Here is a 21842-nt window from a genome sequence, read left to right on the forward strand (position 1 = left end):
TCAATTCCTTTATTCATAAGCTTTTTTCTATCTTTCAAAAATACATACATCCTGAACGTTCCAGATTGTACATTCTATAAACTATTTCCAAAGCCAGAAATACATTATAGATTGTACAATTCATAATATATTAATACATTCCATATTGCACATTTAAAATCAAACAACCAATTCTCATCAAATATTTCATTTAAATTGATACAACAACCTATTCAAATAAATTGATTAACTCATTCAATTCCGAACTCATATACATTCTACAACATCTACTATATCTAAAATTTCACATTTCAACCTCAAACAAATTCCAATCTACACAAAAACAATAAATCCTGCAAGAAATTTTGAAATTGGTGACCACGTCACTCCCACATCCAGATCTTTTAGCCTAGGGTTCTATTGGAAATTTAAACTAGCTTTCCTTACGTTTACTTGAGTAGATGCTCCCTAAGAGCTCTAAACCTATCACAAGCTTCAAGAGTAGCTTAACTCGCACCATGAAGACCTGATAAAAAATCTAACTATATCACTAGGACTCTGAACTAACAAAGACTAATCCTAAAGATAAAAGAGTCACATACGTAAACTTAGATCGAGATATACCTATAAGTTTCAAAATTCGACTCAAAGAGAAGAGTAAAATTGAACTTACTTTATCAGAGATTCTGATCAGGCAGTCTTGTAGTCTTCGCTGCTAGAAGTCTACTGGTGGATTCCGATCGTCAAACTGATGAGTGAGGAAGTCAGAATCTTAGAGATAAGGGAGAGGAAAGGAAAAAGGAAACTTCAAGAGAATTGAATTCATACATTTGGGATAATGTATGGACTAATATTTTTGTGTGTATTAAGTATTGATGCCTATATGGTAACAGAGCTCTTCGAGCTACATTGATGATCTAAGTCACATATAAACTAAGATTTTTTTTTTATCAGCAATGAATGAATAAAATAAAAAGGATACTTCAGGGGTATCCCAACCCATATACAGAAACCAGAGGTGGACTTCCTATATCATCCACAAATCACAAAAGAAACCCTCCTTTATGGTTGGAGCATAACAACCTTAAAGTAAGAAGACCATACCCAAAAAATAACCAATAGCCTCAAAGCAACATTCAACTATACCAATACACCCAGAACCGAGGCCACCTACATTCACCTCCATTCACCTCGCCACGCGACGATTTACCCATCCACGTTGCAAAACGTAGGCGACCACCGACTACGCACATAAGGAGAACGCCGCTTCCTGGACCGGCGATCGTATTGACCCCTTGCATAGCTTCGCCGACCACCGACTACGCACGCATGGAGATCGTCGTTTCATCAACCGGCGATCATGTTGACCTTTGCATAACTACGGCGACCACCGACTACACACATATAGAATGCCGCTACCAATCATTTTAGCCCAAGGAGAATGCCGCTTCATCAATCAGCGATCATGTTGACCCCTCGCCTAGCTTCATATAAACTAAGATATCAAGTGGTGAGAAGTTGATGGGGGAGTTCATACACACGGTGACATATGAGATGCACGACTTGAGTTGTATTGAACTTACTCTGATCCTTTCTCTTGGATTCGCTGGTAATCTTTGGATCAGGTGTTAGTCTCTGGTAGGACTTACTTAATACGAGTCTTCCGAAAGACGTCAATTGTTATTTTGTTTGTTGAATATCCTGGATGTGTAGATCCATGTGAGATCTATGTGATTTTTTATGTTGGAATTAGAAAAGGATTGAATAATTGAGAAATTGATCCATGTAATTTGGTTTTCTCTTTTGATTTAATTTTGTATATTATAAAACTTTATATTTACTAGCTTGCCCTTGCTTTTCTTGCTATGTTGTGAACTATGATGATTGTACTATGTACACAAACAGATGATCATACAAGTGTCAGGTTCTTGAGGGCTTTAAGATGTTGTTTTGAACCTTATATTGTTAATATTTTTATTTTTATAAGTCATAATATTGTAATAGAAATATTTTGGAAAACTCTAAGTCTGTATAGAAATCGGTAGAATTTTTATTGTAATAATTAGATGTATTTTTTTTTTAGTCTTACAAAAATCATAGAAAAACTGACATTTCTAAGTCCTATAAAATATGCATCTAAACATACATAGATTTAAGACTTGTCCAATATAACTTACATAGATTTAAAATTTGTGCAACATAACAGGAGAACTCCAATACTATTGCATCCTAAAGACGGAGTTTTTACGTTTCCATTTATCCAAAAAAAAATATTTACTTTACAAAAGAAATTAATGCTCCATCCAATCATATTTTGTCAAGTCTGCTTACAGTTTATTAAAGGTTGAGGAAGAAGAGGATTGTTTGTGGGTGTACAACTTTTTCTTGAGGATTAAGGCTTTTCCTTTAGATCATGTCATTGCTTGGAGGGTGATTGAAAACAAGATTGCTACCAAGGTCAACCTGGAGAGATGAGGTGATGGAGGAGGGCCCAAGCTCACCACACGATGAAAGCCAAGCCTCCAAGACTAGACGGTCTAGCCTATGATGAGGAGCGTCTAGACTCAAAAAGGAGCGTCTAGCCCATGAAGAGGAGCGTCTAGGCCATGATGAGGAGCGGCTACATAAGGAGCGTCTAGGCCATGATGAGGATTCCTTCTAGACCGTCTAGCTTCACATACACATGGGTCAAAGCTACGGTTTTGGGAAGAGAAGACCTTTGTAATTGTTAGATAAAGGCCCATTAGGGGTGCTTAGTAATTAGAGTAGTGTAGAAAGCATATTTGTGTGAACATTCTAGAAAGACCATGGAGGGGGTGAGCATAAAAACTAGACACACCCCTCCCCATGTGCTCATTTGTGCACCCATGTGCCATGTGCACCCATGTGCTTCACATTTACATTTCATTTGGCTAGCATTAGGGTTGCATTATGGTCCTCCTTAGCCTATAAAAGGAGGAGCCTACACCTTGTATTTTAAAGTTTATTGTGAGTAAAGTTATGCTGCCCATTTGTGCTCAACTTTGCTTCTCCCTAGAATCCTAGGCTCTAAACTTCAATTCCTTCATCTTTTCCCTTGGGCTGGCCGAACCACCCAATAACCACACATAGCATGCACCTACAAGATCGACACCACTCCTAGGAGGATCTTGCTCACCTTCATTCATTGCTTCCGCCCCGTTACTCTACATTGATTCAAGAAGAACTTCATGAAATGCCATCATTTGGTATCATGAGCTATGGTTTTCAAGATGAGTTGCTTTTGGTCTTTCATTTTTAGTTCTTCTTTACTTTCATGTTGTTCATCTTATTTTCCATAATTGTCTTGCTGTTTTTTACATTTTAATTTGTTTGGTGTGCTTTGTGGAAGATCCAACCGAAGCACTCTTGTTCAATTGATCTTGAACAAGTTCTTGTGCAATTTGTGATAGGATTCCATACACCTTTGAGTTGCTATCTTTCTTTTAGGCTTTTGAGTTTTTATTGCTTTCATTATTTGGTTCATATTATGCTTTTGAGTCTTTAATTTCTGAATCTTATATGTTTTGTCAAGTCATGTTCATCCATATTGTCAACAATTCATGGTAGTCCTTTTATTTGGCTTAATTGTTTCTTGATTTTGGGTCTCTTTAATTGCTTGAATCTGCTGTTCTTTGATCTTTTGGTGCCTTTTTAATTTTAGTTTGAGTTCCATTTGTGTTTAGATCATACACAAATTCTATTTCACAAATTCTATTGTGTTTCAATTTTGGTATCTTGTTGTTTTTGTTTCCAGTTTTCAGATTCCCCTGTTTTCACCTTCTCTGTTTTGGCTGTTTTGATCCAGAAAAATATTTCCACTCATAGGAAAATTTTGATTCTCTGGAATATGAAAGTTTAAAGTGTTATAGAAAGGACAAAAAAAGAATTAGATCAAAAGAAGCAACAGAAAAAAAATGATAAATCTTTTAAAATCAGAGTGCAAATCTGAGGCGCTCCAGCTGGCCTAACTGAACACCAAAATTGCAAAATTTATTAAAAAAAAATGGTGCATGCGTTTTGAGTGATTCCAAAGCCAGATTTTATATAAGATCCTGAATATCTTGCATATCAAATTTCAGAGTCAAATTTTAAAAATACAGCTCAGCATAAATTGGGGAACAAACACGTTTCTGACCCACAACATTTTCCAGTGGTGCTGTTTTTTTATTTGGTCATCTAATCTAGTGCCTTTCTTTAGGAATTCTTTTGTGTGCCAACCTTTAATTGAGTACCTTTTATTTGTTTGCTTTAATTTCTTGACTCTCTTTCTAGTTGTCATAATCTAAATCCTTTTGGTGGTATTGTTTTATTCAATTAAATTTGTTTCTTGCTTTTGTTCTTTAACCTCTAATTTGGGTGCTGGAATTTACTCTCTTTTGGTGCTTATGTGAAGGGCAACTTGATTTGGTTAAGGTTTAGTCCCTTGATAGGTGCTGGAAATTGGAGAATTAAGACCATCATTCTAAGGAGAAGACAAAGCCAAAGCCGAAACAAGCATTCTTGAAAAACACTACAAACACTTGGAGGATCAACAAGCATAGACAACAAGGAAGTGCACTAACCAAAAAGAGGATCAACAAAGGGAGTTTTCTTAATTCCTTTGCAACTTGGTTTATTGTTAATTACCCTTTTAATTACGTTTTAGACGGTGAGTGTGTCTTCAAGGGCTCCAAGTGTCCAAGAAGCCTCACCTAGGGCCGAATAGTATAGCATTCTTGTTTAGTAATTGTTAATTGTTGGTGATTGTCTTTCTTTTGCTTAGTAGTAACGCTTTGCATGCTTATCTTGTGTTAAACCGACTAGCTTTGTTAAAATTAGTTAGCATACATTGTTTTCTTGCTTTGATTGTTTTCTCAACTTACTTGTGTTCTAAGTGCTTTACTAAGAGAAAGTTTTGTGTAAAGACATTGGGGGATAGTTTTTGGCAAGGAAAAGGCTTGGTACTTAAGTAGTCCTTTGTGACTCACCTCCCTTACCTGGAAAACTACCTTCTTTAACTTTCCTAAACTTTCTCAAGGTCAAACACCTATATACACAAAGTTTTAGCCATGTCTTCTTCTCCTCACTCTCCAAAGTCTATTGAAAGTGAAGTAAAATCTTTGAAAACTCTTTTGAAAGAAGTTTCACAAGCGGTGCAATTAATTTCTTTTAGACAATTGGAGAATGAGAACAAAATCAATGAGATGGCTAAAGCTCAAGAAGAGAAATCACAAAAATCCCAAAAATCGAAAAAAACTCATGCATCCCATTCTAAAAGTAATGAGTCTCTAGGGGAGGGAAGCCTTAGAATTAATGACTATTACCAACCACCCCCTAGAAGAACTAGACAAAGGGAGCAAGAGAGCCCAAGGGAAGTAAGGGTAGACCTACCCCATTTCTATGGTAAGGAAGATGTAGAAGCCTACCTAGATTGGGAAATGAAAGTAGAGCAACTCTTTGCTTGCCATAGGGTGAGTGAAGAGAGGAAGGTACCCTTAGCAACCCTTAGTTTCCAAAGCAATGCCATGTATTGGTGGACCTCTCTAGAGAGAGACCGACGTCTTCATAGGGAACCTCCCATAGAATATTGGAATGACCTTAGGGGAGCCCTAAGACGTCGCCACATACCTTCCTACTACCATAGGGAGTTGATGGACAAGCTCCAAAGACTCCAACAAAAGAACTTAAGTGTGGAAGAGTATAGGCAAAAAATGGAGCTCTACATGATGAGAGCATCCATTAGAGAGGAAGAAACCACCACCATATCTAGGTTTCTAAGTGGGCTCAACCTTGAGATAAGGGATAGAGTAGAACTATTACCCTACCAAGACTTGAATGATTTGGTTCAACTTTGCATTAAAGTTGAACAACAAAATTTGCGCAAAACTTCAAGTCAAAGGGTGGGTTCTTACTCCAACTCTTATCCCAAGAAAGACTTTAAAAGGGAGGGTAGTACACCTAGAGACGAATCCAAAGAAACTACCAAACCCTTAGTAAAAGATGCCTCCACCCCATACATCCGTGCTAGGGACACCAAGTGTTTTAAATGTTTTGGAAGAGGGCATGTGCAAGCGCAATGTCCAAACCAAAGGGTTTTGTTTTTAAAGGGAAAAGATGAGTACACAAGTGGTGAGGATGAACCTAGTACACAAGGAAAGGAGGAAGGAGAGAGGATAAATGCTTTGGAGGGGGACTTATTGATGATTCAAAGAATCCTCCACAATCAACCTAGTGCATCCATTGAGACACAACGAGAGAACATTTTTCATACTAGATGCAATATTTTAGAAAATATATGCTCTCTTATTGTGGATGGTGGATCATGCTGCAATTGTTGTAGCACTAGATTGATTGAAAAACTAAAACTACAAGTAGTTCCTCATTCAAAACCGTACAATTTACAATGGATCAATGAGGATGGAGAACTACGTGTAGACAAACAAGTGGAAATCGAGTTTTCTATAGGTAACTACAAAGACAATGTTTTATGTGATGTAGTGCCTATGGAAGCTTGCCACATTTTATTAGGTAGGCCATGGCAATTTGATAAGAAAACCTCGCATAATGGTCTAACTAACGAGATCTCTTTCATTCACAAGCATAAAAAGTTTGTACTTAGTCCTTTACCACATTCCCAAGTGGTAAAAGACCAAATACAAATGAAACACAAAAGGGATGAAGAAAAAATAGAAAAAGAAAAAAAATTTGGGAAACAAAAGGCGTGGGAGAATAGTGTTCCTTCCCACAAGGTCATTCAACAAGTCAATCACAATGAAACTACCTTTACAAACATGCTTCTTGTTGAACAACCTAGCCTTTCCTATTGTAAAGGAACACTTGCAAGCATGAGCACAAAAGAAGAGTCTTTAAAAGAAGCTTGCATAGATCAAGGCTATTTCTCAAATGTGCTAAGATATCCCCAAAAGAAAGACAAGTTATCTATAAGCACCTACCAATTTTTGTATGAAGTAGTGCCTAGAACAACTTGCCATGTCTTATTGAGACAACCATTGCAAAATATACAAATTTTCATAAACAATGGTTGTACCAACGAGACTCTCTTTGCACATAAGAGAAAAAGTCTACAAGAAGGAGAACTCATGGGACAAATGAGAGTTGATAAAACTCTAGAGTTTTTAAGAGGAAAACTTTTGTCACCCATGAGAAAAGACGTTCAAAGACATTACTTTAGGTATAACTCTTGTTTTCAAACTACACCTAAAGCAACATCCCAAGAACTCTATACTCCTTCACCTTTTGTAAAAGATCCTTGGGAAGACACACATTTCAAATTAGAGCTTCCTAGGACGACAAAAGGTCTTGATTCTTTCTTCATGGAAGTGGATAAACTCTTCTTAAGAAAAGTGACAAGCCTCCATGATTTATTTTCAAAAATAAGGGATAGAGCTCCAAAATTTGAAAACATAGCTCTCCCTTCTATGCTTCACGAAATCATGAGGGACACCCACAATTCTTGGGATAAGAATCCTTTTCCTTTTATGCATGCATACAATGGAGTAGTCCACAAGCTTACTCATATCTCTCCATTTGAAGTTGTATGTGAACATAGTCCTCTTGCCTTTTTAAAGTTGTCACCATTTCCTAAAGGGATTATGCCTAAGGAAAAAGTAACTACTTTTGGAAATTTTAGAAAACATAAGAGGATTAGAAGGCACCTACAACCATCAAAAGGGAAGCATTGTGAGAAGTTGACCAAAACAAGATAAAAACAAAGATGGCAACTTCACACAATTAATTGTTCTCCAAATACTCACTCTAACTCCTTTGCTTTGTTTCAAGATTCTCATAGGTTGATATTTGATCCGGGAGGACACACCTTGACGAAGCAAGAGGTTGCTATCCGAGATCAAGTTAGCAAATCTGAGGATAGATCTTTTCCCGAAGGAGGAGATGATGGACACCATCCAGCCACAACAATCCCCCTCAAAAGCAAAAGCTTTGGATTTGAGGACAAATCCTTTTCAAGAGGGAGGGGATGATGGAGGAGGGCCCAAGCTCACCACACGATGAAAGCCAAGCCTCCAAGACTAGACGGTCTAGCCTATGATGAGGAGCGTCTAGCCCATGAAGAGGAGCGTCTAAGCCATGATGAGGAGCGGCTACATAAGGAGCATCTAGGCCATGATGAGGATTCCTTCTAGACCGTCTAGCTTCACATACACATGGGTCAAAGCTACGGTTTTGGGAAGAGAAGACCTTTGTAATTGTTAGATAAAGGCCCATTAGGGGTGCTTAGTAATTAGAGTAGTGTAGAAAGCATATTTGTGTGAACATTCTAGAAAGACCATGGAGGGGGTGAGCATAAAAACTAGACACACCCCTCCACATGTGCTCATTTGTGCACCCATGTGCCATGTGCACCCATGTGCTTCACATTTACATTTCATTTGGCTAGCATTAGGGTTGCATTATGGTCCTCCTTAGCCTATAAAAGGAGGAGCCTACACCTTGTATTTTCAAGTTTATTGTGAGTAAAGTTATGCTGCCCATTTGTGCTCAACTTTGCTTCTCCCTAGAATCCTAGGCTCTAAACTTCAATTCCTTCATCTTTTCCCTTGGGCTGGCCGAACCACCCAATAACCACACATAGCATGCACCTACAAGATCGACACCACTCCTAGGAGGATCTTGCTCACCTTCATTCATTGCTTCCGCCCCGTTACTCTACATTGATTCAAGAAGAACTTCATGAAATGCCATCATGAGGGGTTCAGGTTGAGAGCAATCTTTATTGTTCGAGTAGGCTGTCAGTGGAGTCGACAAGTCATTTGTTCTTCGGCTGCAGAGTCGCTTGGCTATCTTGGAATCTTTGTTATGTATGGTTAGGAGTGAGTTTGGTAAATCTTCTCTCTCCTGGGTCACATTTTGAGCAGTTTAAAATTCTTGGTGCGACCACTTCAGTTAATCTTATTTTGGGTAATGTTTGGATTGTATTGGTAAGCGAGATTTGGAGACATAAGAATAATTGTTTATTCAACGGAGGAGTGGTAGACTATTCTGAAGTCTTCTCCTTGGCACAATTTAAGGTTTGGTCTTGTATCTCATCAAAGGTACCTTCAACAAGTTTCTCGTTCTCTGATTGGTGCTTAGAACCCCTGGTATGTATGTACTCAATTAATAGTTGTTGATTAGGTGGCACGGTTGATCTTTGAATTTTAAGTCGTTTTTTAGTTAGTTGTGACATGGTAGACAGTGGGGATTTTCTTAAGGTGTATGTCTTTTTTGTTTTGTAAGAGGATTGAACCACACCTAAAGTTGATCACATTTATTATATATTTTCTTGCTGATAAAAAAACAATTATGACAAAGGAAATTACTAGAGAATTCTTTGGTTTTCTCTTAAAATTAGAAAATTAATACTTTATCAATTAAACAATATTTTCACATTTATATTATAATAATATGAATAAATTATTAATGGGTTAAATATTTTAAAATAGAGTAGGTGAGTTTTATTATTATGTTTTGTTCTTTTATTAGTAAATAAATAAATATTTAAATATTTTGAGAAATGCTCCAACCTGTATATAAAATATTAGAAAATCTAGATGAATGTTTTTCGAAAAAATTTTAACCCCCCTAAACAAACCCTTGTAACGTCCCTAATTTTACCCATATATAATAAAATAAAAGTAAAATAAGCAATATCTAATTAACATATGAATATATACAACTATATTGTAATTGTATCTCAAAAAGATATCTCTCTTCATAGGGAATTAATATATTCACAAAAGTATTAGAAACAAAACATTCAAAAGAAAAACATCTCATCATTTGGTCGCTTACTGGGGAGCTTTATCACCTGCAATCTGATTTGCTCCGGTGTAAAATAACACGATCTTCAAAGATTAAAGAAAACAAACCATAAAACAAAGCAGAGGGTAAGCTAACTATTTTTAAAAACTTCTAATATATATATATATATATATGCGGTTCTTGCAAGTAGTCTTTCAAGAAGCCGCTCTTCACCAGTTTGTCCAACTAGTACCCCAACGACAAACAGTTGCGCAGACCATGGCCAAAGGCTTGGTGGAATTCACACCAAGTGCTCTTGCTGGGCCCCAACCTTTTGTCAGTCTTCGGGGTATCTTCAATCTTTCCGCTATGTTAGGAATAACGATTAGATTCTTCAACTCTACTCGAAAATTGTGTATGGGGTCCGTCCTCCCTTGCTCGTGCCCTAGTTCGGGGCTTTCTCGCCTCATACGGCTATTGTTTCCCCTGGGCCTTCTTCTCTATCGTTGTCTCATGTACCCTCATGGGCTGAGATCGACCATTTGCTCGAGGTCGGACAAGACGGACGCTCCCACTTTTCTCCGTGACCTCGCCCTCTGTGACGATGTGGGCCACGGCTCGACGCCTGATTTCACATAATGTCTTGGGACAACATCTGATCAATGAATCGATGAAGGGTCCTGGCATCATCCCCTTCCTGAAAGCGTGCACTGTCTGATTTAACATTTTCATACCACATCCTACTCTACTAGTAACAAGGAATACCTTGTTTTTATCCTTAGTAAATAACATGCGTACATCACCCGTGTAGGAGAGACTACATACTTTCGCATACAGGTCTTCCTGCAAGGGGATGGTTAAATCAATTCAGTTGTCCAACTCTCAAAGTAAATAATTTAATAAGAAAAAAGTATACCTCTGTAAATTCCGATGGAAGCAAGAGAAGAGCAGCTGACACTGCAGCTCTCAAGTTAACAGAATTGGTGTTGTTAACATCTAAATTGTCAACAACAATATGAACCTAAATGAAACATGTCCAAAAATATAGGACCAAATTAGGCCTCAATCATGGAACCAAGTTATCAAGTAAATTGAGGACAGGCAAACTATGAGATAGATATGAGACACTAGCACTAGAGCATTGTTACATGAATTTTTGTATATTTCGTTATCTCGTATTGAATGCATACAAGTATACAAAATATGACTTTTCTTGATATGGAATACAAGGCAGTGACTTAGTCGATTTGGTATTTAAAATCCATATTCACCTAGAATTTTATCACCACGTATAAACTTCCAATAATTGCATAGTCTCGTGCTCACTTTAGAAAACTAGTCAGGGCCAGTAATTTCTTTTATTTTCTATCTGAATGATCCTGATATTCTAAGAACTAGGGTTTATTTTTCTTCAACCTTTTCTTCCTTTTTACCACAACCATATTCCTCTCCCTCCCATTCTTCGCAATGACAATGCCACTTTTTTTCCCCTCTCTGTCACTAGAGTTCTGTATTTTATATCTAACTACACTCATGACAGTAATCTGCAATAATATGTAAATGATAAAGCTTAGAATTAGAAGTACTTGTTATACTACTTTAAATCTCTCTAATTAAACATGAGAAAATATAAATTAGCATAAATGCCATATATAAAATATCTACACTCTCATACTTAGAGAATGTTTCATATAAGAAAATTAAGAATTTTGTAAACAAATAAGCTTAGAACACAAGGAATATCAAGAATCAACGATTCTCGACATGAAGAGGATAAAAAGCATAGAACATACTGGTTTCTGTAACCGACCACATAAGTAGAATTTCTCCCAATAGTGAACATCTTGAAGTAAGTCATGCATTCTAAGAATCTCATACTTGAACAACTGCATAAACTTGCTTGTAGAGACAAGGAATTCGTGAAAAAAGGTAATCTTTGTTTAACAAAAAAGCCAAAAAAATGTGTTGATAGAAAACTATAAATATCCCAGTATTCTAAAATAATTTCTCTAGAAGGTGAGTTTGCAGGAACTAAACTAAAGGTCTTAATCACAAACTACAGCACTGAGTCATGATGAGAGGCTATCGATACCTTTCCATTCCAACTAACAAAGGGGTTGAAATGTACTCCCACACCAATTTTATCAGCAACTCCCATAATCTAATATGTCAAATCAAGATAAACCATGAGATAAGACCGCCCATCAAATGAAACACAAGTCAGATACGAGAGGCCAAAAACAAAAGGAAAATGAAACTAAATTTGAGTAAGTACCAGCCTCTCCCCACCAAGGTGCACCATCTAGGACGCCTAGTGATGCTTGTTCAATTTCAGATTCTTGATTCATGCCATTGCATGACCAATAAAAGAAAAAACAAATTATATCAGTGGAGCAATCAAACAATATTAAGCAATTCATAACACATTATCAGTCATCATCACATATCAGTACCTCAGAATGCCACTGCTTGGGGTCAACCACACCAAGAATATAATCTGTCATGGTAGTCTAGAAACCCAAAAGCAGAGAACAGAGAACAAATATTGAAACAACAATTAAATAGAGAGTGAAAAAGGACCCTTAACAAAGAAAAGGATCAACAAGCAAATAAAAACTATGGGTTTAACAAAAGACGATCCATTAACTTACGAAAAAACTTTAAATATTATATATATGTGAGTGTGAGTAACCTTTGAGAAGTAAGTTTTGTTTTAAAGTTTTACAAAATTACAAAATAACTAAAATCTTCTTATAACTATTTTAATATATAGATAAAATTAAAAAAAATAGATAATAAAAAACTGTTATTTAGAAGAATCCTTTATATTTAGATATAGATGATAAATGTTAAAGAAAAAAAAAAGTAAAAAAGAGATGGGGAGTGAGTGTGGCACAGAGATAAAAGAGGGAAGAGAAGAGATTTGTAGGGAAAAAAAGGGTTGTAGAAGCCATGTCGGTAGCGAGGCGAGAAACTTGCGATGCAAGAGTGATTGCTCACGTAGACATGGATTATGGACGTTCAAGGTTCCTTTCTTCTCTCTCATTTCTGAACTCAATGTCCTTCTTCTTCTCTGCAAATAATTCCCAATTTGTGTCATTATATGATGATTGTGTTGTTGTTGTTTGATTGGTGTAGTGGAACAGAGAACACAACCAAATTTAAGGGGCTTGCCCACTACAGTCATACAGTACAACTCCTACAAAGGTGGGGCTCTCATTGCTGTCAGCTATGAGGCTCGCAGATGTGGCGTCAAACGGTAATTTTGAACCAAACCCTTGATTTTAGAAGAAATGCCAATTTAATTTTGATATTGTATTTTATTTCATCTAAGTGCTTAAACTCAATGAGTTAACATGATCACTTATGTCATTTGTATGTGACTTTGGACTAGTCACGGATAACAAATACGGGAACTTTTGTTTAAATTTTTTTGCTAATTCTAGAGATTAAAGTGACAATAAATCGCAATTTCATATACTAAATTGACTATTTACTTTCTATTTTATTCTATTATCTGGGTTCGCGTTCACCTTCTCTCTGCTTTTTTTAGTTCAATGCGAGGAGGCATGCCCGCAAATTGAACCGGTCCAAGTTCTGATAGCACGTGGTAAGGCTGATCTCAACTCTTATAGGAATGCGGGTTCAGAGGTGCGTGTCACTGGCATTTCAAAATGATTGTTTACCTTTGGAGTCATTCATTCCCTTGTGTTATTGTGCCCGATTTCAAAATTTTCAGGTTGTGAGAGGGCTTCGATTGATGAGGTATATCTTGATCTAACTCATGTTGCTGAAACCATGCTGATGGAAACATCTCCAGAAAGCATGCAAGACTTTGAAGAGGAAATTGAGGTCAGAGGCCTTGCCTTTTCTGAGATTGCTTTATTGATGTTAATATAAAGATACAAAATACAGTTTTTCTTTTTTTGTTTATTTTGTATGTTTGTCTGTCTTAAAAGAAAATGTTTTATTTAGTAGGCAAGCCTTTCAATATTAAATCAAAATTCTGTAAACGCAGTCAATCAATGCACTGAAAAAGGGTGTTTTCTGGTTCAGAAGTAAAACAGGAGTTGAATCTTAATTTTAATGTGTGCTGTATGTGGGCATTATCATAAAATATCTATTGAATAAAAAATTGATTTGTAAAATGAATGTTTCAAAATTTCTATGCCATTAAGTTATAAACATTGTTTAATATTAACTTTCATAGCTATATTAAAAGAATTGAATGTCATCACTTTTGATATAAATATTATACAATTATAAGAAATAATAAAATTAACTGCAGTACAACTTGAAACTTCAGTTGGAATTTACATTTACCTGTCAAACTTGCTTGTTCAGTCCTGTCCATTTATCAGGACCATTGATTTTGGAAATTTTAATGCAGTCAATTAGCTTACCTCATCTTTAATTTTTTTTTTTAAATCAGTTAATGGCAGCACAGGCATGAAAATATATGGCAGTACTGAAACTGGTTTCTTATTCAGGATGGAAGTGATGTCAAAGAAGAGGTTAGGAAGTGGCTTTGTAGAAGTGATGCTAGTTACCAAGATAATCTATTAGCTTGTGGGGCTGTCATTGTTAGTGACCTCAGGATGCAGGTGCTGAAAGACACAGAATTCACATGCTCTGCCGGTATTGCTCATAATAAGGTAAAGGCAGTCTTGATATGCTTATATATCCATATATTATCTGTCATAAGTTCTGACATCTTTCTTCCTAAGGATCCTTGATATTTTTTTATGGCGAATAACTAGTGTCTGATGCTTTTCTCAGATGCTGGCTAAACTTGCAAGTGTTATGAACAAACCTGCATAACACTCATCGGTTGAAGGGTTACTTGCATCTTTGCCAATAAAGAAAATGTAATGTGTCATTATATGTTATCTATGTTATCATGTATTTCACTCATAATTAAATCTTATCCAATTTTGTCTTGAATATACATTTTTCAAGTTTCAGCTTTTCATGTAACTCTTCTAACTGTTTTGAAATTTCTTTGATCATGATGATCTTTGATATCATAATTCATAAAGCATGTTGTTGAAGAAAACTTACTTGCAGGAAACACCTCGGAGGAAAGTTGGGGAGTTCTTTACAGTGTGATCTTAGTGTCAACACCGTTGGTGATCTGCTTCAGTGTTCAGAGGAGAAGTTACAACAGTGGTATGGGATCAATACTGGGTGAGTTTCTGTCTTTTAACATGGGTGAGTTATATAAATGCACACACACTCACACACACACACAAACACACACACACACATATATATATATATAATATTATATTATATCTGCTTCCAGAATATCATTTGGCTGTCTGCCAATTTAAATTTTGGGATCTCATTTAAATAGCAATTTTGTGTCATCCTCTAATGGCTTGCATTTCTGATCAGTATCTTAGTTGCTCATTACTGTCTGTTTGATTGTCTCCATTGCAATCTGTTGGTATTCTATTCCTGATTCTAGCTTTTACAGCATTACAGTACTTGGTTGTGGAATATTGCAAGAGGAATCAGTGGAGAAGAAGTTGAGGGGCGACTCCTTCCCAAGAGCCATGGTTCTGGCAAGACATTTCCTGGGCCTCAGGCTTTGAAGACAATTGATTCCGTAAGAGTCCTCATATGAGCATTACTCCTAGCAGTAGCACTTTATTTTGGGTGATTCTGCACTCAGCAACATTTTATTATTTATGCACGATGAAAACTGCTTGTGCTTTATTTTTTAATGCTTCCTTGGATCAGATATTTTTATTGCTCACATAAATAGTGTATTTTATAGTTTCTGTTGGCTGGCATTTGCAGGATTATGATTTATTATTTTGTGTAGTTTTACAAGCTTGTACATCTCTCTTTGTGATTCATTTTTTATTTTGGGATCTCATTTAAATAGCAATTTTGTGTCATCCTCTAATGGCTTGCATTTCTGATCAGTATCTTAGTTGCTCATTACTGTCTGTTTGATTGTCTCCATTGCAATCTGTTGGTATTCTATTCCTGATTCTAGCTTTTACAGCATTACAGTACTTGGTTGTGGAATATTGCAAGAGGAATCAGTGGGGAAGAAGTTGAGGGGCGACTCCTTCCCAAGAGCCATGGTTCTGGCAAGACATTTCCTGGGCCTCAGGCTTTGAAGACAATTGATTCCGTAAGAGTCCCCATATGAGCATTACACCTAGCAGTAGCACTTTATTTTGGGTGATGCTGCACTCAGCAACATTTTATTATTTATGCACGATGAAAACTGCTTGTGCTTTATTTTTTAATGCTTCCTTGGATCAGATATTTTTATTGCTCACATAAATATTGTGTATTTTATAGTTTCTGTTGGCTGGCATTTGCAGGATTATGATTTATTATTTTGTGTAGTTTTACAAGCTTGTACATCTCTCTTTGTGATTCATTTTTTATTTTCAGGTTCAACATTGGCTTAATCAACTGTGTGAAGAGCTCAATGAACGCCTTTACTCTGATCTGGATCAAAACAAACGGATTGCACAGACACTGACGCTACATGGTAGAGCATATAAGGTGGGTATTCTGTGACTGATCTTTACATAATTCTCTTTTATTTGGATATTCATTTTTTAGATTTTCTCATCTCTGATTGCCAACTTTTCTTTTATCCTCTTCAGTGGTTTTATTTTATGTATATTTTGTTTGAGCTTTTATCTTGCAGACAGGGGATTCAGATTCACTTAGAAAGTTCCCTTCTAAATCTTGTCCTTTAAGATATGGGACTAGAAAGATTCAAGAGGATGCCCTAATTCTGTTTCAAGCCAGGTTACGTGATTTTTTGGACTCCTACCTACAGCTTTAAGGTTTCCGGAAATGAAAATAGCATCTGGGGAGTGACATCACTTTCTGTTTCTGCGAGTAAAATTGTGTCCATACCATCTGTAAGTTAGAACTGTTTGATTTTCTGAACTTTCCTGATATAGGATCACCTTAAAGCATTGAGGAGCATAACCAGCATTTGAAAAGAAATAACCTGAATTGCTATTAAGTATACTATTACTACTAGTATTTAGTATTTCTGAGGGATATGTGTTCAGTGTTTGGTTTATACTGCTTAACATGAGCCTTGCAGTTTTACTTTCCTATTTTAGGTTGGTCCTTAGAAAGTGGTACCTTTTAGGATCATATAATGTTATTTAAAATTTACATATTAAATGACATTTGTGTCTAGGGAACACATTCAATTGCTAAATACTTTGGTGGGCAATTTCCATCCAGTTCTACATCAAATCCATCAATAGATATTGTCATTCATGAAGCTGTACCATCATCACCTTCAGGTTTTAACATCATCTCATTGGTTGCTTAATTATCAAAGAACTCATTCTCTTGCATTCACATTTAATTTGATGAAGGCTACGTGCTTAAGCAGGTAGTGAAAGTTGTACGGGAATGGTTCCCTATGATTTACAGCTTCACTGTCCTGATTATGCAGAAATGAAGCATTCGAATGCTTGTTTGGATCCACAGGTGTATCAAAGCAAGTATATATCATGCTCAGATTTCATGTTAAGAAGATGTATAATATTATAACCCATATAGAACAATTTCTTTTAATATTATTCTCAGATGAGACATCTACCCGATTATTTTTAAGTGGAAAAACTGCCAGGTGGGATAGATTTTGAAGGGTTTCTAATGGCTAATATGAGGATCTGGTAGAAATATTTTATACCAGTTAGCAAATAGACATGTCATGCTTTTATAAATAAACATAATATATTAAAGTATCTGAAAACTCAAATTTCTCATGAATCATCATATATGTTTTGCTTATTGGTGATCTATCAGACTTCAATATTTTTTACTGGGTTTTCTTCATGGGTGACTTGAAGCAAAATGTATGACTTTTCAGAGAAATGAGAATTAAGCTTTTACTACTAGATCCATTAAGAATGAGGTACATTTATTAGGTAGGGTCTCTCAGCTATAAAGTTCAGAGCCAAGAACTGAAAAACAAACTTGCTTGTAGGCAAGATTATTATATTTGTAAAGAAATTCAACTAGAAGAGTTTGATCGATATTCTTTCTGACTGTTAATATTCAATGTGCGTGTGCATCAGAGTTCAAACCTATGGTTTTTATTCACTAATACAAATGCTTCATGTTCAGTAATGATTCATGGGGATTTATCCTTTTCCTTTGCAGGATCCATTGAATCATTTAACCACTAAAGTGGAAGGCTTGACTGAAGAATCCTCCTTCATGTCACCCTCAGGTACTGTGAAATACTGGTTTTAGCTCTTCATTCTCTCTTCTATTGGTTCCTTTTGAGATTTGATCATTTTTTATTTCAGGAAGTGAAGACAGAGTGACACACGGTGAGCCACATAGAGTTTTACCTGAAAAAGATCTTAGTCATGTTTCAAATATCTCTAGTTTGAAAGCAGTTGGGAAGAAAAAGAGAGCAGGAAAGATGCTTCATGTATGCTTTCTGACACTATTTAGCTACTCATTGCATAATTTTACTTATCTTAAATGCAATCATGAACATAAAAAACCTTCAAATCAGTTATAATGTTATGCAAGGATCTAGGATGCCGAATAATGTTTTTGACCGAGAGTAACCTAGTTTTGATCATAACCTAGTTCTGTAAACTGGATGAGATTGGTTAAGCTGGTAATTATGCCAGAAGACAATTGCAGCATAATTCTGATCCAATTGCAGTATATAAATTTATTTATTTCAACAACTGGTAAACATTGGTTGAGACCAGGTGTCAGTGCAGTACTTTTCCACAAGGTCATATGATTCAAAGTTTTCTTTAATACTTTTCAGCTAATTCCAAAACCAATATGGTTTCGATTATTAAAGAAGACATGAATATACAATTTATGTCCAGCTACTCCTTGCAACATATCTTTTTTGTGTCTGAAAGAATGGATATTGTGTTTAGTGGGGAACTTTAATGACACGTCATTACTGTTTTTTACATGTAAATGGTGGGGATAATGTCTCATGTTGTGCAGTCTGGTTTGACCATGGTTAAGTTTTCAGAATCTTGGCTCCCAACCTGCTTGTTCTAATTTTTAATAATATATATATATATATATATATATATATATATTCCTGAAGAAGTCTCAGATATGAAAAGAATTGCTGTCATATCAACTAATCAACTCACACGATATGCTGATATAAAGATATGGTGTTTCAGCCATGAATCTATTGCATTTAAGTTTTTACAGCATAAGATTATATATATATATATATATATATATATTACTGAAGAAGTCTCAGATATGAAAAGAATTGCTGTCATATCATATCAACTAATCAACTTACATGATATGCTGATATAAAGAATATGGTGTTTCAGCCATGAATCTATTGCATTTAAGTTTTTACAGCATAAGATTTCTTTTTGTTGCAGGAGAACTGTTCAATTATAAATATCTTCAATAATTACCATAATTCCCGGTCTTCATTGGAGAAGAAGAATGTTTCAAATGCCCACGATGTTAAAATATCATCATCGCTTGGTAATTTTATAATCACATTCCTTTTATTATATTTCGGTTTCCATCTCTGTTTCTTATGCTAATATCGTCAATACTGCAGGATCCCAGTCTACTGATGATAGTTATTCAACTTGTAATGAAGAGATTGATACCAACAAGGGTGGATGTAGTGTAGGTGTACCACAGGGGAGGGAAGTTTGGAGTAGTTATAATATTGATGAGATTGATCTCTCTATCATTGATGAATTACCACCAGAAATTCAGGAAGAGTTTCGAACCTGGCTTAGGCCACAAAAGCGGCCTAATGTAATTGTTGACTTTGATTTAATGTACATATTTTGGAGTGTTTTATTAGAAATATGTAAGCTAGCTGATTTGTGATTGCCTATTTGGTTGAAATTTTTATGGAATCAGCACGAGGAACCTTCTGGTTGTGTTGTATGATGCTCCTTGTTCAGATACCATGTAAATATTCTTATGATTCTCTATAACCAATTCAGCCAAAAATTGCTATTTTTCTCATTTTGGGTTGCTCATAGAGTAAGTGGATTTCTATCTTATATCGATAGATATTGTCAAAAAAGAAAAGAAAAGAAAATAAGTATTAGATGTCATAAATAAGGACTTTTGTTTAAGCTGCTGGGTAAGCTTTGTCTTAATTTAGCTTAAAGCATAGGTTATAAATGCGCCCTTTTTGTTTTTTGGTTAAGTGGTTCCAAGTCAGCGTTGTTGTAGTAGTTCATTGCCTCTAAACACATGATGTTAAATATGAAGTTTAGGGTTTACCCAGAAGTGATTTTTTGCATAGTTTTATTAGCATTTGCGTAAACATTTTTTTACAGTAAATCATGTGGGTGAGAGAAGCTTGAATCCTTGATCTGAAAGTGATTGAAGTGCAATAACGCCACTGCACCAAGACACTTTCTTTGCATTTGTATAGAATTATTGAATGCTAAGCCCTGAAATACTCATTCTATAATATAGGAACTCTATTAGTAATTTGAAGAATGATGTGTCAATATGTCAATGTTTTTTTTGTTCTGGTTGACATTTCTCTCACATATCCAGGTTAGATGAACTTAAATGCTTGGATTTAAAAATGAATCTTCTCTTTGTTATTCTCCTTCCTCTTCAGTAAGCTGTGCTTCTCCTTCCTCTACTCAACTCCTCATGTTTTCTCTCGAGATACTCAGATCTCTCTCATAGTTGGGATCCTTAATTTCTGTTAAATAGTTGATTTAACTTGTGATTTTTATCATTATTTTTGTATCACAAATGCTAAAGAAAGGAAGGCAGTTCTCTTTTTCAAATTAATGATTGGATTTAAGAACTGGATAATTTTTTCTGGTATTTGATTTTTTTTCCCTTTTTTGAAAATTCATCAAAAATAAGAAGCTTAGAGCACTTCAAACAAAAAGAAGAGGGAGGTCATGAATGTGGCCAAGTTGGCTCATTCAGAGCATTGGAATGTGGTCAATTCTGTTAACCATGAACACAATTGTTTTGAATGTAATAATGGAGTCTATATTATTTACCGTGAAGGATGTGAAAAGTTTTCCCTTCAACCCAAATTTTATTTGGTCTAGACAACTTTTGTTGCACGAATCATCTTTAGCATTTTTTTAAATAAAGCAGGCACGACTGTTTCTTCCTGCACCTCCATATCTTCTTCTGGTACCTCCATACGCAACATGAAAATACAATTGTATCCTTCTTGTGCCACCCCCATAGAATAGCTTCTGGATTATGTAATCTGGAAACGCATTTGAAAAAAGACTTCCGGATTACATAATCCAGAAGTTAAAAAAGACTTCCAGATTATGTAATCCGGAAAGTAATCATACATATGAAAAAAGACTTCCGGATTATATAATCTGGAAACTAATTACAAATTTGGAAAATGACTTCTGGATTATGTAATCCAGAATATTACAGAGAGGCATTTTTGGAAATACGAAAATCTATGGAAGTGAGAGAAGAAGGTATGGAGGCAGGAAGAAGCAGCCAGCAGGCACATGTGATATCAACGAGAATGTAGCAACAAGATTCATGACAAATGCCCAATTTTGTAGATTTTGACATAGTCTGTCTCTCCCTTGTCACGAATGAATACCTGGTTTGCTCTTTTCTTGCTTTAACAATTGTGACATTTCATAAATTAAAGTATTATAAGCAAAATCAATTATTTAACACATTAAGTGATAAAAATATTGAAATGTAAACAGTCATAACGATGAGGTTTTCTTGCTCACCTTGGAAAGTTTACACTTAGATTAGTGATCATTTTCTGTTTTCATTTCCGCCTTTTCTATTCTCTTATCTTGGAGGTAATCTTTCCCTTAATTCTCTTGTGACCACATATACTTGGCAACCTAGGCAGGGTTTTGGTTTGTCAATACATTTTGTAGATAAATTTAACCGTGGTTTGTTAGGAAAATGGAATATAGTTTTTTAGAACACCAAGTATGTATTTTGTCTAGATCATTTTTATATCTTTTATTTTTAAACTTTTAAGAGTTTAAATTCCCTTTTAAGATTGTACGATCGCGATCTTGACAACATTGGTGTCTACACTTAGTAACTCAAGGATCGTAAGATTTACTATTCAAGTTATTACTAGACAT

General features: G+C 35.6%; 1 protein-coding gene and 1 pseudogene across 3 annotated transcripts; one reads left to right on the forward strand and one right to left on the reverse strand.

Moving 5' to 3' along the window:
• Positions 1-9774: 9774 nt before the first annotated feature.
• Positions 9775-12303, reverse strand: LOC137829036 (uncharacterized). Of its 2 annotated transcripts, XM_068635833.2 has the most exons (6): positions 12192-12303; positions 12014-12076; positions 11831-11899; positions 11532-11624; positions 10655-10759; positions 9775-10581 (listed from the first exon to the last, which is right to left on the reverse strand). In XM_068635833.2, the coding sequence occupies exons 2-6, from the start codon at positions 12038-12040 to the stop codon at positions 10213-10215; spliced, it is 663 nt and encodes a 220-aa protein (XP_068491934.2). In that variant the 5' UTR covers positions 12041-12076; positions 12192-12303; the 3' UTR covers positions 9775-10212. The 2 variants fall into 2 exon arrangements, with proteins under 2 accessions (XP_068491934.2, XP_090161444.1); XM_090305318.1 differs by lacking the exons at positions 12014-12076; positions 12192-12303 and having other exon boundaries at positions 10351-10435; positions 10504-10581.
• A 301-nt stretch (positions 12304-12604) lies between these two features.
• Positions 12605-19740, forward strand: LOC137828217 (DNA polymerase eta-like; annotated as a pseudogene). The gene is made up of 16 exons (XR_016523484.1): positions 12605-12764; positions 12877-12997; positions 13292-13590; positions 14229-14393; positions 14518-14606; positions 14806-14925; positions 15226-15349; positions 15755-15886; positions 16156-16269; positions 16418-16637; positions 16928-17036; positions 17129-17226; positions 17905-17974; positions 18054-18181; positions 19131-19239; positions 19319-19740. The product of XR_016523484.1 is annotated as a DNA polymerase eta-like (transcript).
• The last annotated feature ends 2102 nt before the right edge of the window (positions 19741-21842 follow it).

The sequence above is a fragment of the Phaseolus vulgaris genome, chromosome 7, assembly GCF_051622355.1.
Source record: "Phaseolus vulgaris cultivar YP4 chromosome 7, ASM5162235v1, whole genome shotgun sequence".
Classification (NCBI taxonomy): Eukaryota; Viridiplantae; Streptophyta; class Magnoliopsida; order Fabales; family Fabaceae; genus Phaseolus; species Phaseolus vulgaris.

Excerpts from the sequence above, each read along its gene's own strand:
- LOC137829036 (XM_068635833.2), bottom strand. The coding sequence starts at position 12,040 with ATGGTGCACCTTGGTGGGGAGAGGCTG. Across the intron at positions 11,900-12,013 it reads ACCTTGGTGGGGAGAGGCTG|ATTATGGGAGTTGCTGATAA; the intron begins GTACTTACTCAA and ends TTGACATATTAG. Across the intron at positions 10,760-11,531 it reads GTGGTCGGTTACAGAAACCA|GTTCATATTGTTGTTGACAA; the intron begins GTATGTTCTATG and ends TGTTTCATTTAG.